Genomic DNA, 16670 nt, shown 5'->3' with positions numbered 1-16670 from the left:
CAACTTTACGCAACTTTGAAATTCAGCATTCATGTTTGATATTACTGGTAAATTACATGGAATTATTTAAGGCTAATTTAGGAAATGAAATAAACTAGTGAATAAAGTTACCACATGAGCAACAATCTTTTAAATGATTGCACATTATCCAAGACATTATTGCATTGCTATGAAAAGGGTTCTAGTTTTATGCTGCATTTTTTCTGGTCCATAAAATGATTCCGATTTCAATAAAATTCAAATCTATTTCATATTCAGAGGATGTTAAAACAAGGTAGCATGAATTTAGAAGAAAAGTTCTGATTTTTCTACTTGGTAATTAGCTAAAAATGCAATATTCCAAAAAGCATAAACCACTTGCAGCAAGAGTGATTCAACTTTACGGAACAATTATTTACGATTGGAAACAATGGCAAGGTTGCTTAAAGTCTAATGTGCAATATATCTTCTGAATAGTATTCTCATTTCACATTCCAACTTCAAAAACTGCAGCAAGTTTGTATCTTTTTTTTTAAAAAAAAGTGCAGAGTTAAAAAGGAGAAAAGAAAGATTCTTTGCATATAGGGATAGGATTAAAAGTGCAGGAAATCCCAGCTTTCCAATAAGCAAAGCAACCCTCAAATTTTTAAGCAAAATCATAAAATTTATAATATACACAAAACTCCATTTAATTATTCCTCTATTAAAACCAAGTTCTGAAATTAAAATTTATCAATTTGGATGCAATTCTTAGTTTTAAAGTAGTAAAAACATCCAAAGGGGTCACAGACTATCCTTCCTATTTGTACAATTTATTTTTCAGTGTCAAACACATTGGAAAAAATGCTTGCAAATAAGGTTTCTGAGGAATATAAAAATGACAGATGCATTTTTAGAACACATTTAAAATTATTTTCGGATATTACTTTAAAATCTGATGAACTATAAATGCAGTTTAAAGTAAGAGCTGTTGTAATTCTGAACTTTAACATGATTTACAAACTTGAGTTTCACTTTGTGCTGACCTTATCTATATACTTAATCATATTAACCAAATGCGGATTGTGCTAAAGAATGGCAAATTCAATATTAGTCAATATTAATTTGTACAGCTCAAATTGTAACAATTTTCTGTACATAAAAAAATACAGGTTAGAATCTGTGTACCTTCTATAGTTGGGTTTGTCTTGACATTTGTTTTTTTTTAATAAAGGTTAACAAAATTTGCTACAAGGTTAATGTTTTCATTTAATTCAAATCAAAGTGGAGTCTGTGGAGTTTTGTTGTACAGATTATTAGGAATAAAATGATTTGCCTGCAATTCTTTGGTTTTATAACACACTACACAAAATTAAGACATTGCATCTATTCCCTTAAGCCAACTTTTCATTAAATAGTTCAGAAAATGCCAACTTAACAAACAAAAACCGAGGATGCAGCAGAAACAAATAGAAATGACAAAACTCAAGACTCCACAGGCCAGGAAATGACTAAATATTTGCTTCAACTACTTTCTACAGGAACGATCTCAATCAGTTGAGAAGAATGTTCCAGATACTTAAATTCTTACACCTACCCTTTTAGTGTTTTCAATAACTGCTGGATCTGGTTTTCCATAATTTGGTGGATTTGCATATGGATCATATCCAAGCTTTTTTAACATAGGGGCAATCACTGGCATTTCACGAACTACTTCATGTGGAATTTTTCCCACCCATTTTGTTAAGGCTTCAATATTGACTGGTTTGATGACTTGATCTGTAGATCGTTCAACCCTGTAACATTAAAAACATTGTAAAGTTTAGCTTTTAAGATCAAAGATGCTTGCAAATGTAGTACCATACACTAGATTTAAATTTGCTCTTTATTGATATCAGGAAACAGCAGCATTAAATCCTCATCCCCCTTAAAAGTTTATACACTATTGAAAAATTCAGCATCAAATAAAGCCTAATTTATTATGCCTCAGTAATTTCCAAAAAAATTTCCTATTCTCATAATAGCTTTAAAGAAAATAATGATGCAGGTGTATTAAATGTTCTCACTCATTTTAGCATCAAGAGAGATTTAGTAATGCATTGCACCTCTCTACCCTTCTTGAAGAGAAAAACACAACTAATAAGAAATATTCAGTAAGAAAGTTTATACAAATTGCATAAATTATATTGAATGTTTTTAAACTATTTCCTTTGAGTGCAATCAGGGTGACTTCTCCCACTTTTATTGTCATTGAGGTTTATGCCACCACCACATTGAAGAATGACAATATTCATTATTCAGAGAATGCAAAAAATATCTTATGCTACCCCTTGGTCAACCAATCTGTACAGAATTTATGATTACTAACTGATATTTTCATTAGAACAAGTTAAAAGTTAGTTGACCTACTTGGAGTCTAGTGGAACTTCATCTTTAAATTACATATTAAACTGCAAAACCAACATAATTGAAGTGGCTAGCTGGCAGTGCAGTACTGCAAACTTTGGCTAACAAGCTCAACATGTAATTAAGTAAACCAGTTTACAAATATTTAACTTCTGCACATATGTCATGACAGTTATGGGTCAAACTTAAAAATTGGTCACATCATAATTAGAGCTCTGACCACAGGGTGGCACAGTTGCTTGCATTCTGCTCCACCTCAAGCTGCTTCCTCCTAGTTCATGAACTTCATTTGGTTTTGTATAGAGTTGGTTGATGTCTCAATGATAAAGAACATTAAAATATATTTTTAAGCACTAAATGATTTAATCAACATAATAGAAAACAGGAGGAAAAGCACATTGGATATGGACACCATTTGAATTTGAGACTGTCTTCAAGTTGTAACAAACTTGCGTAACTATCAAAACGGTATTTCAAAAAAGGTGTCCCAACTCTGCAATATTTCAAATATCAGCTCCTGGTCCAGCTTTTGCAATTCAGCAGCTAGTTTGGTTCCTAGTGCCTTTTACAGCCCTTATAATCCCTCTGTTCAGCTTCATTACTGGCACTGCTTTTCCTAGCTCTGTGGCTCTTTATACCCCACATTAAAAGAAAAATCCACATTCCAGATACAGATTAGTTTGCTTGCTAGTCTTGTCCCTCCAAGTCCTTTTCCCAATTTTGATAGCAGAGTCTGCTTTTGCCCATTGCTTTGATGTTGGTCACTGAACTGTAATTAATACTGTTGAACAAACACAGACATCACATGGTTTCAGGTCAGATTTTAATTTTAGAATATGCAATTACACAATATTATTTTTCTTTAAGATGATGACCCATCTGTACCATGGAGCCATCATTTTTCAAACACGAACTTAACAATGAGGAAAAATTCAAGGTCATGGCTAATTCCATTCCCATCCATCGCAATAGCATTGATCATGCAATCTCTGGCCTACAGAATTCAACGGTTATGGGGAACAGGAAAGAAAGTGGAACCAAAGACAGGGCCAAATTACTTCTAACCTTATTGAATGGCAGAGCAGGCTCTCGGGGCCATAAAGTCCATTCCTGCTCTTACTTGCACACCCTCCTCTTGAACAAGTCACAGCACTTTGGTATAGCGGTGTTCCAAGATCAAGTCATGGAGATAGCAGAACAATAATTGTTTTCTTAAATCAAGGCCAAGGCCCCATTACAGGAACTAGAGTGTGCTCAGTCAGATCCCCTCTCATTTTTCGGAGCTCGAGAGCACAAGCTGTTTATCTCTCCTCATACAACAAGCTCGCTACCCCAGGAACCAATCTGATGAACCCTTGGTGATCTCTCTCCATCACAAGTACATCTTTCCTCAGGTAGGGAGACCAGTATTGCACACAATATTCAAGATGTGGACTCACCAGGACCCTGTTCAATTGGAGCAGGAGATCTTTACACTTGTCCTCAAATACTCTTGGAATAAAGACCAATATACTATTTCCCATCCCAATTGCTTAATGAACCTGCACATATGTCTGCTCTCCTAAAGGAGGCATAGAATTCCAAGGCAATATTTTGAACAGCAGAGTTATCTCTTAGTAAATACTGCTCTCTCTTCAAAACATTACCTGATCATTTTCATACTTTGAATTTGAGAAGTAATTACCTGCTACATTTCCTACATCACAAATTGTGTTTATACTTCAGAATTCATTAACAATAAAAATCTGTAACTTTCTAAAAGGGATGCAAAAAGGTCTGATACAAATGAAAGACTTTTTCCCCTCTAAATAATGTTAACAATGAAATTGTTGCCAAGATATTTTGTATTACTAGTCAGTTCTTGGTATCACTTCAACGTTTTGTCCCCGATCTCAGTGGTGCCAGTGGTAGTAAATGCTTGCAAAACAAATATTCAGTACACAATGTCACAGAGAGCAGAAGTACAGCTCCAAAAGAGGCCTTGGCAAGTTGTAGCACAGGAGACAGAGGGCTGCATTAAGCAAACTGCCAGTTTTCCTGTACTGTACATCACACTGGGAAGCAATTTTTTTTTAACCACATGCCAAAAGCAACAGCAAGGAAACAAAACCATCAGAGTGACAGCAGCTTCCAGCTTTTGCATATTCAAAATGCAAAGATCTTGTCAGATCCTGTTCCACAGTTTGTACAATTACAATCTTTGTAGATATAACCAGAACTAGTGATTTAATGTTAATGTGTTTTTAAAGTTGAGATTAAGTGTGTGGAGTGCCATTGCTGCAAAATATTTCAGAGAATTTTAAGTTTGCAATGTTTTAGTTTTTTTATCTCAATTCCATATGTATACCTTGTTCTTAATTCGTATTCAGTAAAATTATTAAAAGTTGCTTACATAAAAAAAACATTTTAGCTTCCTTAGTTGGTTGCCAAAAAATTCAATTGGATGAGATGGTCAGCCTGCTTGAAGATGATTACTACTGGTATAAGCCACACACATTTTATGAAACAATTCAGACTATACTCCATGGCAGAAAGTGGAATCCACCCCACATGGACCAGTGGATCTATGGAGGTGGGTGACGAAGTCGGTTCCTTAATTGCCAACCATAAAAATCCAGGTTGTTAATTACATTTATTTTGTTTGAAACTGTTGTATGCAAGTGTATTTCAGGACATACAGTGCAACTCAAAGTCTTTTATGAGAAAGAAAGAGGCATATATTGATTTCCAGGGTAAAGAAGAGCTAAGAGAAGCTTAGCTACCCTAGGTTTTTCTTACACGTCAAAAGATTTGTCATTAGTTATTTCAATTTCCCCCCCAAAAGATCTACAATTCTAATAAACTGGCTTCATTCAGCACCCAAATACAAGTGAAACACAATAAATTATTTACATCACAAGTGTGGAAGTTCTGATGCATACTTGAAAAGATTGGCCTCACATCGTTACTCAAAAATTATGTAGAATAAATGCTGTTTCAGTTACTCCAATTAAATGCAAACATTTTATAGGAAGACTATTTTCCAGCAAGTCAAATAGTTCTTGTTTTTTTAAATTTAGTTGAATTCTGTGCTTAGATCCGCACTAAACAGAGTACAGAGAATAAAACACAGAACAAATTTAACCAAAACCAGGGCTCTGAGAATAATACACAGAACAAATTTAACCAAAACCAGGGCTCTGATATCCAAAATGTGACAACTATAACTATCCAAATTATCATTAGAACAGTCTTATAACAAATTCTTGTAGATATTGTGGAAAACTGAAATACAACATAGTTTCCCTTCAATATTTCTTGACAGTACCCTTGCAACCATAAAAACAATCTGGGGCCTCACAAAGACTTGTAAGTTTTATTTCTGTGTTTCACTGATGGTAAGTAAATTAAGAAGAATACTTTTTGCAAATTGCTTTTCATTAAAATCCAAAATTATGCAAGCTTTTAAAGTAAATTTATACTTACTTAGAAAGAGAAACACCACCTACTTTCCCTATCATTTCTTCATGATGCAATACAGCTGTATTCCAAGGTATGTCTAGGAACTTCAGAACATTTTTCATCCACGTTGCTGGATGCAAAACAAGTTGTTCGTAATGTACTGGCAAACACTTATTAAACCCAGTTTCCAAACATTGGTTATACATTGTCTCAATGGCACGGTTCCATTTGGTCAAGCAGTCTCTGTAACTGCTGAGATCAAAACCTGCTATGGTAACTTTCCGAGTAATCATAGAGTGAACTGAAGCACGGCCATCTCGTATCATTAGAATGAATTTAGCATTGGGAAAAATTTTACTCAAGTAAGTCAACGATTTAAGGGCGAATGGATCTTTATTGCACAAGTATGTAGCAGGTTCCCCGTGTTTCACAATAATTTCTAGTAAAAAGGCTTGCATGGCCGAATCCAGCACCTCATCTGTTACACCAGCTTCATCCAATCGTTGCTTCTCTCGGCCAGATTTGCTCCACATATGCTTCATTGCCAGGATTCTCGGAATAACCCTGGTCTCTTCCCCACAGCGAACATCAGGATGAGCATCAAGCATGGCCCTCATGAGTGTGGTGCCACTTCGTGGAACTCCTCCAATAAATATTAATGGCATGTCTTTGTTGTAAACAAATCTGTTTGAATTATTTTTGAATCCTATTCCTGAAACATAATTTAATGATCTTCCATTACCCAACATGTCTGGACGTTTCTGGTTGTGATCTATTTTATGGTGGCATTCTAATGCATAACGGCCAAGATAAAACACAGTCAGCGAACTGATCACTAAACACACTAAAAGCAAGTTATGTTTTAATTTGCCTATCATTTTGAAATATCACAACTATAATTGATATTGATCCAGATTTCCAAAATAGTTCCCTGTAATTTTGTTTACATCAATTCCAAGGCACCAAAAATACAGGAGCACGTACATCTGAAAGGAAGAAAACAAAAATTAATGAATATTTTAAATTACATTACAGCAGTTAAGAATATTAAGAACAGATTTCATCTCACAACTAAAAATTTCCATCTCAATTAAACAAGCTATATTAATCCTCAATTTATTTTCCACTGCAAACCACAATAATGAAATTCCATTGGTAAATGCATGTATTCTTCTAAAAAAAAGGTTGAGATGCTGTCGGACAAGCAAATCCAAAAGCCAAAGCCAAGACCATATAGACTATAAACTAGTATTTGCAAAAAAAATTACAGAAATAACCAAAAATAGATTCAAAATGCTCAAATATTGCTCAAGTTCTGTTTTAACAGTTTAGATCACCAAAGAGTTAACTGTAATTTTGTAACAAAATCATATTCCCCCCTTATATTGCAATAGGCTTCAAAACACAGGGTCATGTCACAAACATTATGAATGAAAGTGGTTTATTCAATGTTTTCTTGTTTTATTGGCTTTTATAGAGGTCACTTTGAGCCTGGTTACGTGACTCATACTCTATTTTGACATAATTCTATGAACCACATTCTTACCAGGCTTGTCAATGTACTCTAGTTATGCAAAGAAAATTGAGCCAGATCTTCCTGGTCTCAGTCCATTCCCCAGACTTGCCACCTGATATGCTCGCCCACCTGGACTTGGGATTTTTCTTGTGGATGGCTGAACAAGCTGACCCTCCACATCCATGGGCATCTTGCAAGACAAAACAGGGTCTGAGCAGGCAACTTATCCAGATGCCCCCACCCCCGAATGCCTTTAAAATTCAAATACAATATCTTATTATAGAAATCCATTTGAATAAACAATTAACATAAAATGAAGCAAAATAATTCAAACAATTACCTTTCTCTAGAGTCAGTTCAACATTTAAAACATTGCTGAATTCAGCCCTTTATGCAGCTCAGTGCTCTGCCTCTCAACTCAAGAGGCTGACAGTGAAAGGAAAGGTCAGGTGAACTGATGTCTGACCTCTAGCTTGCCTCAAACCTCTGAGTTTAAACACACATAAAAGTCCAGGAGAAGAGAGCTGCAAATGGCCAACAGTCAGCAGTTCTTTTCAGAATAACAGGCTATCAGTCCACTCAAGTTGGTCTGTCTACAACTTCACCCTTCAGATGATTAATTGTGAATGTTGAAAATGTTTTGTGGACCAAAACTATTCAGAATATTAAAATCAATTGTTAATAGGAATAATGACCCAATGTCCCGTTCTATAATTATTTGCTCTCTTGGTACACAAGAGGATTTTGATAACAAGCCAACTTTTCCAGTTTAGCTTACATTTGGTTTGCTATCGCTTGCTTAAAGAGCATTTTCCACTTCCCCTTTTAGTCTTTCTGTGAGGACAAAGGTCCCATTCTAGTTCAGGCTGAGCCCTTCCCTTGGTACAGCTTTTTCTTTGCCCAGAACTAGTGTCAGCATTCCATGAGAATCCTAGCTCTTAAACTTTTCGTTAATTCTGTTGATCTGTTTCCATGCCAATTTGCACATGGCTCGCATAATAATTCAGGAGATTACCCTCCTCAAATTTGTCTTTTTAAAATTTAGAACCCAAGTTCTGATACCCATGTTCGAAAAGGATCAGAATAATTCGAGTTGCTCTGTCTCTTTCGAAGTTCCTCCCCAGTCACAGTGACTTACCCTGTGCAATGCACACTTCAGGATTCCTGTTTTTGGCTGAAGATGATAGTTCCTATCCCCCTAATTATAGAGTCCTCTCTCACTACATTTGTATTCAATCCAATCCTGCTAATTGCGCCCAATCAGTCCACTCTGAATCATCAGTGATGGAAGTAGTGTTATCAAGTGTCATTTGCTTACAGATAACCGAAAGTGGGTATCGGTGAGTGGATTTTGCCAGGACCACTCAGCTCCAGACCTCATCATGGCCTTGATCCATACGTAGACCAAAGAGCTGAATTTCAGAAGGTTTACCCTTGACTACTGTTGATATCAAGGGGCTACAAGTCAGTATATGAGTGTCAAACAAGAAAAATACAGATGAAGACTGATCTGAAAAATACAGATGAAAATTACAAGACTTAATTGAGCTGTTGGCCCCCAACAAGGAGGCTATGGAATAACCAATGGATGTAAAAAAGGTAATTGGGGCAACAAATTAATAATTAACCTCTGCAGGAATAGGTTTGGGATCACAAGTGGTCAAAAGAGGAAACATAAAAGGCCTGTTCCCTTCTTCTGTTAAAATCATGCCTTGCTCAAATTCAGCAAAAACCCCACCATCCACTCCAATGTATTTTTCTCTTCCTCCGAGATCCATTTGATCCATTTGCCCTTGCAAAGCACAGTCCTATTGGAAATCTCTGTCAGGTTCAATATCCTAATATACATTGTTGCCTCCCTGCACAACTTACTTGCGACTATGTTTGAGTCTCAAAGCAAATATTTGACTCAGACAATACAAATACAACCTTGGTTTTTAAAAAAGAATCATATATGGCATCCTCTGCAACTATCCCTTAGACCTGTCTTCGGTCTTTGATGGTCTACTCATGCACACCCAAACCCACCTGTGAATGTTAACCCATGACCATCTTTCCGATTTTTAAAAAAAAATGTGTTCACTTAACTTTTAGCCTTCATGTATACAAATCCTGCAATTTTAAAAGAAGAGACTACAGATGACCCAATACATCGGCAATTCCTCCATCTCCACCCTCCCCCCACAGATGATGCTCAATGCACTGATTTCCTTCAGTAGATTGTTTGTTGCTGCAATTTTAAAACACATGTTCAAATCACTCATTTCACTTTTCCCCTTCTCTGCAATCATCTTAACTATCTCGGTTGAGCTCCAAAATTCCCTCCAGAAAGACCTCTAAAATTTAACTTTAACCAAGATTGGAGTTACTAATCCTAATATATCTTCAATTTTACTTGTGAGATACTTTCAGACATTAAAAATGCAAACAATTATAGTTAACTAGTATCTTCATGGGCTTTTAGTTGAAACCCCGTTTCATGGAACCATCTATAGTTCAGAGGATACCAATGGATTTAAATTTAAGTGAAATTCAAACTCTCTGCCCCAAACTTCTCAATAAACTGAAAAGTAAAATCCACTTCAAAACAGTTCTTTAGAAGTACTGTGCTGTGGATAGAGAGGAACTCATGGGTGGAGTATATTTAGATTTCCAGAAGGCATCAAAGATTATTGCAGAAAGTGTAGAAGGTAACATATTAGTGTGGATAGAAAAAAAAGATGGCTAGTTAATGGGAAACAGAGTCCAGCATAAATGGATCTTTCTTCTGGTTGGCAAAATGTAATGAGTGATGTGCCAACTGGGAATGGCCCAGAGGTCTCAACTTTTTACAACTTATAAATGATTTGGATGAAGGCATCAAAGGTAAGGTTGCTAAATGTACTGATGATACAAATATAGGTTGGAAGGCAAGCTGCAGAAGAGGACATGAAGGAGGCTACAAAAATATAAGCAATCGAGTAAAACTCTACCAAATAGATTGTTTGGAAATCCCAACCGTTCACCAGATTCTGATTCCTGTGGTCCTTTTAAAAAGAAACTGAGGTCCCACTTCCTGGGCTCACTTTAACATACCAGGGTCCCATTCCCATGCTTCTTTTAACCTCACTGGAAAATTTATTATACTACAGTGTAACATCTAAAAAAAAGAATTAAATGTTGGAGCATTTATTGGACTAACACAGAATAATCCAAAAAGTCTGCTAGTCCAGCACCACACAGGATTTGAGTTTACTATAATAAGGTGAAAGACTGCAGAGTTCCAAGATACAGAAAGATCTGGGTGTCCAAGTGCATCATTCATCAAAAGGCTAGCATGCAGTCACAGCAAGTAGCTAGGGAAGCTAATAATGTTATCTTTTAATGCAAGCAGAATTAAACAGAAGTAAAAGGTTAATGCTTCAATTATATAGGGCATTGGTGAGTACTGGTCTCCTTATTCAAGGATGGGTGAAAATGTGTTGGAAGCAGTTCAGAGAAGGTTTGGGAATGAGCAGGTTATTATACAAGGAAAGATTGAACAAGCAAGGCTTTTATCTGCTGGAATTTAGGAGAGATGGGACTCTCATATAGCATCTTACAATATTTTACTACATTGAAAGACAATAGAAACATACAAGCTAATAATGCAAAGTGAACTAAAAAGAGACTTCAACCTTGGAGTTCAGGAAGGAGGCATGGGAACAATTTACTGGAATTAATGCAAAAGATAATTAACAATTTATAATTATTAATTTTTTCTGTGGAATTAACCACAAGGATAAACTGAAGATGCCAAATACTAATGTGCCCACAGCAAGAAGCGAAACAATGAGCACATTTTCTGTGCACTGTACAGTAAAACTATGATAATTATTCAATTGTTCAGAAAACCTGATGATTTGGCATACAGCTCATCAGGTGCTGATTTCTGCACTCCCTCTAACATAGCAGGAGTCCAATTCTCATGCTCCCTTTTAAATTACCAAGTTCACTGGAAAATTTATTATACTACTGTACTATGTAACATCTGCAAAGAAGTGAATAAGATTGTAGTATTAATTGGAATGACATGCAACACTTTGGAAAATCTGCCAAAATCCTGAGCACATGGGATTAACAGACTATTAGTTTATGTCTTATACTGCACAAGTTATCGGTAAGTTATTTTTACGTCTAAGAAACCCAGTATTCCCAATTATTCATTTTATTCTTTACAGTATTATAGTTGTACAAGAATCCTCAATTTATTTGAAATATACTTAAAAAACTGGGAGATTGTTCTGGTATACTGGCAGCTACACTTCTCTACAACATAGACTTGCTCTACATAACACATTTTCAAACTACACTGCTATTACAACAGGTATAGTGTTCCTTAAAATGTTATAATATAAATAAAATTCACTGTATGTGGTAAAAAAAATAAAAGTTAAAATACATTTTGTAATACTTAGAAAAATTCCACCTCTAAGCAAACAGCCAATTTGTCACACAGCAAAATCAATCTCAGGCTACATCAATCGTCCTAACACTTTTCTCGATTTTACTTGCCATATTACTTCACCTCACTGCTAAGAAGCTTCTGGTGGAGCAAAACTAATTGCCAGGATAAATGGGAAAGTATACTACCTGCCAGGGATTGTTAGGCACAGGATGTTTTTCAGGAGTTATGGAATGGGGATAGCAGTCAGTTAATACAAACTCAAACCAGTCTTCAATCTAAAACAAGGACAGTTACACGAATACACACCGCTGTCTGCGGAGAGCAATCCTCTCAATGTAGTGGCAAAAGTAGTGGCTGCCTGGATTCCCAAAGATGTTTGAATAGGCAGAGGCTCTCGTCAGTTCAGATGTGCTTCCACTGTAAATAAGTAATTCTACAGAACCATGTATCAAGATATAATTCTGTAGACCCAGAATGTTGAAATAAACTAATTGTGACTATTGTATTCAAATCTGCTCTTTGTGCTTAAAGAGTATAAAACCTCAATGTACTTGAGTTTGGAGAATTTCTCTAAAGATTCTGAGAGAGAGCTTCTTCCAGAATGCCTGCAGATCATACTGACTAAAGATCTTTTATATCTGCAGCTCCAGTCTCCATGTGGTTCATTCAAACTTACAACACAACCTCCATCTCCTTCACTGCAAAAACAAACTGTCATCAATGTATTCATACACACATTCAGAAGCTGAGCTGCAAGTATCATCAAGACTCTGGATCACTTATTTTTTTTAATCTCAAGAGCCACCTTTCAGTGGAGGCGTGTAGTAATGATGAGATTCATCAACCCCTAAATCATGCTCATACAGCCTTTAGCCATCTGAAGAAGGCAGTTCAACAATCAAAACCTCAAACCTGGCACAAAGCTCTTTGTCTTCTTTGCAGCAATGATCCCCGCTATGCTTCTGAGATAAGGACTACCTACAGCAGGTACTTCAAAACACGGGAGAAATAGCACAAATGCTGTCTCTGCAAAATCACCCAAGTTCACTGGCAGGATAAATAAACTAACATGAGTGTCCTCTCCCTGCCCAATATCCAAAGGGGCTCCAATAACACTCAGCCAGTTCCAATCAGTAGGTCAATCTGTTCACGTACCTGACACCGGTCTCCTGAAACCAGCACACCACATAGAAGTCCAGGAAGGCAGAAGAAACAATTTAAGGATGTTCTTAATCCCTCAATGAAAAATAGCAAAACATCCCACCACAAAGTGGAAGTTCATGGCCTATCAAAATGGAAAAAACCATTCAGCATGGCACCAAAAGACTCAAGCCTTTCTATCAGAGCATATAGAAGCTCAGCAAGCAGAGTACAGCATCTTCTGAACTATCCATCCACTATCTCTCAAGTACCTCCTGCTCACGTCACAGAACACGGATACCATCAGCCACCTCAGAACACAAAGTTAAAATGCAATCAAATCACCCTCAACCCCAAAAGACTGCCCATGAAACTCAGCCAAATGCAAAACAAATGCACATGATCTGATTCTGCAGGGATTTTTGTTTTAAAAATAACTGCCTCATTACATTAAGCAACAAAGTTCATGATGCAAAAAGATTAAACCGTGACTAAAGGAGTTGTTGTGGCTACAGAAATCAGAACAGAAAAGTGTGCAGTTTAGTTCGTCAGATTATCAGATGGACCAAATGGAGAATAGATACAGATTGGAGAAGAGATACAACGTCAGATTGGTCTCGTTAATTTTAGATCATTTTATCTTCAGCTGGACAGGAAAACAAAACCTATAGGTTGGCAAATACAAGCTACAAACTTTGTAATGCTTCCAGCAGGGAGGCACATCGGGTGCGTGGGGAGTCGGCCGGACAGGAGCTTTCAGCCACGATGCCTTCCACGGGCAAATAGCACGCCAAGTTAACAAGGAACCGCATCCCGGCTTCTGGAAAAAAACACTCCGGAGCGAGGCCAAGGGAGCAGGGCGAGGTGAAGGAGGGGGGGGGGGGGGTGGGGGGGGGACACAGGGGTCGGTGCTCCCTTCACAACCCGTGGCGGGGGCTCCGGCCAAAGTAAACACACCAGCAGTGCCCACACCACCACGCGGCAGGGCGGCTCCCCGCGGGTCGTACCCGGCTCCCCGCGCGCGGGTGCGCGCACCCCCGGCCGCCATCTCGAAGTTTCCCCCCCCACATTGTTATTCAAACGAAACACCAACGGCCGATCGAGCGGCGGTGAACAGCTCTTCACATCGGTCCAACTTTCAGGACGTGGAGCGGGCGGGTGAAGCGCTACTCACCGGGAACGGCGGGACGGAAGTTCCAGATGCGGCCGCCTGACTGCCCGCCGGCCACCGAGCGCCCTCACTGCCATGCCGCCCCGCTCGCCCTCATCCCCCCCCCTTCCCAACCTCTCTCCCTCCGCGACTCGTCGGTGATTGACGGAGCGGAACATAACACGGCCTCCCATTGGCCGGCCGCCAGCGACCAGGCGGCCGGTGATTGGGCGAGGTGCGCGCACAGGGCGGGAGCAAGGAACCTTCCGCGGGTTTAACTCTTTGAAAGCAGGTCAGAGCAAAGGGAAGAGAGGCGGGGGAGACCACTCGGCCCCTCGCCTCTGCTGCTGCCATTAAACAAGATCATGGTGGATCTTTTACATTGGCGCCTCTTTCCTGCATCGATCCCATGCTTCATTTAATATCTAAATAACAATCTTTTTTGAATGCATTTGATGACCGAACCTTCACAACTCTGTTGGGTAGAAAATTCCAAAGATTCACCAGGCTACAGATTAATATTATGTTTTCATCTCAGTCTTGAATGATTGATCCCTGAGTATGAGACTGCGACCTCTAGTTCTAGATATCTGAGCACCAACATCGTGCCCGCTGCCTACTCCCCGTAACAATAAATGTTTCAATTACGATATGCCTCATTTGCCTGTGTTTCGGAGAATGTTATCTCTGTTTGAAAGTGGCTACATAAAATGGATGTAATATATTTGTTCATTATTTTACTTAAACGATTGCAGTATACATTTGGATCCAGCACAAGAGACTGCAGATGCTGGAACCTGGAAGAATTCAGCGGGTCAAGCAACATCCGTGGAAATAAAGGGATAGTCAACTCTTCGGGTCAAGACCCTGCATCAGGACTGAGAGTGTAGAGGGAAGACAGCCAGTCTATAGAAGTGGCGATGGGGGGAGGGGGAGTGGGTGAGACAGAGACTGGTAGACGACGGATGGAAATATTAGAGAAAAAATAATAAATAGGCAGGTGAAGTCAGGTGGGGGGGGGGGTAGAGGCAGAGGCTGCTAGGTGATAGGTGGAACAATATAAGGGAGGGATGATAGGCAGATGGAACCAGCTGGGGAGGAGATAGGAAAGGTGAACCAATGGAGAAGAAACCCCAGGTAGGTATGTGGGAGATGGGCAGATGTAACCAGTTTGGGGAGGTAAATGGGTCTAGGAAACAAGGTGGAGAGGGTGGTAGAAAAGGTTAACAGAGGAAGAGAGATCCTGGGTGAACTGGTTGGAGTGGGAAAGGAACACAGGGGCAGTGGGTTACCTGCAATTGGAAAAATCACTATTCATACCTTTGGGCTATGAGTTACCCAAGCAGAACATGAGGTGTTTTTTTTTGTTCTCTAGTTTGCGTTTGGCCTCACCATGGCAGAGGAGGTTTGAGACAAGAACTGTTCTACGTAGCCAACGCACAGACAGTCATAGCCGGGGCCCAGAGTTATGCCTTTGATTGGTAATAGGTGGGAGGAAGGAAAGTAAAACTTGTTGTGGATTTGAAAGATGGTTCCAAATTAGACCAGTAAAGGCTCCACGTTTTCCATTCTTTCCTCTGGAAGCTGACGCCGTATATCCGTCTAATTACAGCAGTACTTGAGTTTGCATAAATTACAGAGCAACGAGTTCTTCAAGACATTTGTTGCCGAAAATACCCTAACAGAAACATGCTACGGTTTTGTTTCTTGTTGTAACACATCTGACAGAATATTCAATACCACACTAAAAGGGCGTTTTTGAATGATATTCTGGTGATGTATTTGTGCCAACTCATTCGAATAAAAACTTTATCATGGACATTTAAATTTGCTTATATTTCCTGTGTCTGATGCAAATTTCTGTTCCACGGAATGGCAACTGTTCAAGCCTGCAACTGTTGAACCGTCTTTTTGGCTAAATGCTGAAAACATTGCAACCCAGTCAGAGGCTTGGAATTTTTTAAGTCAGAATATGGGGAAATATGCACAACTGTGGTCATTCCAGTCCCGAGCATCTATGCTGCTGTGTTGAGCTCAGACCGGCAGCGCCAGTGCTATGCATCGTGTCAGTCGTGCTCAGCGCCAAGGTTGGCTCCACTCCCACGGCTGACAGACGATGATGGTGCCCAAATTCTTTACGTGACGGGCCGAGGCTTCCTCCGAGAAACGCAATCTCCTGACCCTGACCATTTCGGTCATCACCGGAAAAGCTGCTTCATAACAAATCTTGTAATTGAGCTTGCTCTTATCTGCTGAAGAACTCTTGCAGGCTGCAGTAGCGACAACCTGAGCCATCCTAGTGCTGAGTGGCTTCATGTGGCAGATATTAGAACTTTTTACTTGGCAAGTAAAGCACAATTCCGAAAAGACAGTGATAATTGTAATTACTATCACCATTGCACTTACCATTAAAGAAAAAAATATTTTGCCCTTTTGAAAATCTTTGATAATATTTAAAGAACGTTCCCTAGATGCTATAAATGTTCCTCAGTTTCACCTCCACCACATCCGCCACTCCGCACACCCACACTTCCTCCCACCAGTATTGTTTTAAAATCAGAACACCCATTCTGAATCTTTGCTCAAATGGGCATTCTACATGTGTTAGCTTTGACAGTTAAGCTATTCTGTTC

General features: G+C 38.8%; 1 protein-coding gene across 7 annotated transcripts in view; it reads right to left on the bottom strand.

Moving 5' to 3' along the window:
• The window catches only part of LOC127581523 (protein-tyrosine sulfotransferase 1-like), a 60529-nt gene extending 46344 nt beyond the window's left edge, over nucleotides 1-14185 (bottom strand). For 2 of the 7 annotated variants that reach the window (XM_052035999.1, XM_052036006.1), the window contains exons 1-4: nucleotides 13582-13746; nucleotides 7352-7511; nucleotides 5830-6791; nucleotides 1556-1754 (exon numbers count right to left, since the gene is read on the bottom strand). In XM_052035999.1, coding sequence (XP_051891959.1) covers nucleotides 1556-1754; nucleotides 5830-6683 — 1053 coding nt within the window. In that variant the 5' untranslated portion in view covers nucleotides 6684-6791; nucleotides 7352-7511; nucleotides 13582-13746. Of the gene's footprint in view, nucleotides 1-1555; nucleotides 1755-5829; nucleotides 6792-7351; nucleotides 7573-12902; nucleotides 13033-13581; nucleotides 13747-14061 lie in introns of those variants that run through there. The other 5 variants (XM_052036004.1, XM_052036000.1, XM_052036005.1 and 2 more) reach the window with 5 other exon arrangements.
• Nucleotides 14186-16670: the final 2485 nt, after the last annotated feature.

Source organism: Pristis pectinata, chromosome 21 (genome assembly GCF_009764475.1).
Source record: "Pristis pectinata isolate sPriPec2 chromosome 21, sPriPec2.1.pri, whole genome shotgun sequence".
Taxonomy (NCBI): Eukaryota; Metazoa; Chordata; class Chondrichthyes; order Rhinopristiformes; family Pristidae; genus Pristis; species Pristis pectinata.
This window is presented reverse-complemented; position numbering and strand designations above follow the sequence as displayed.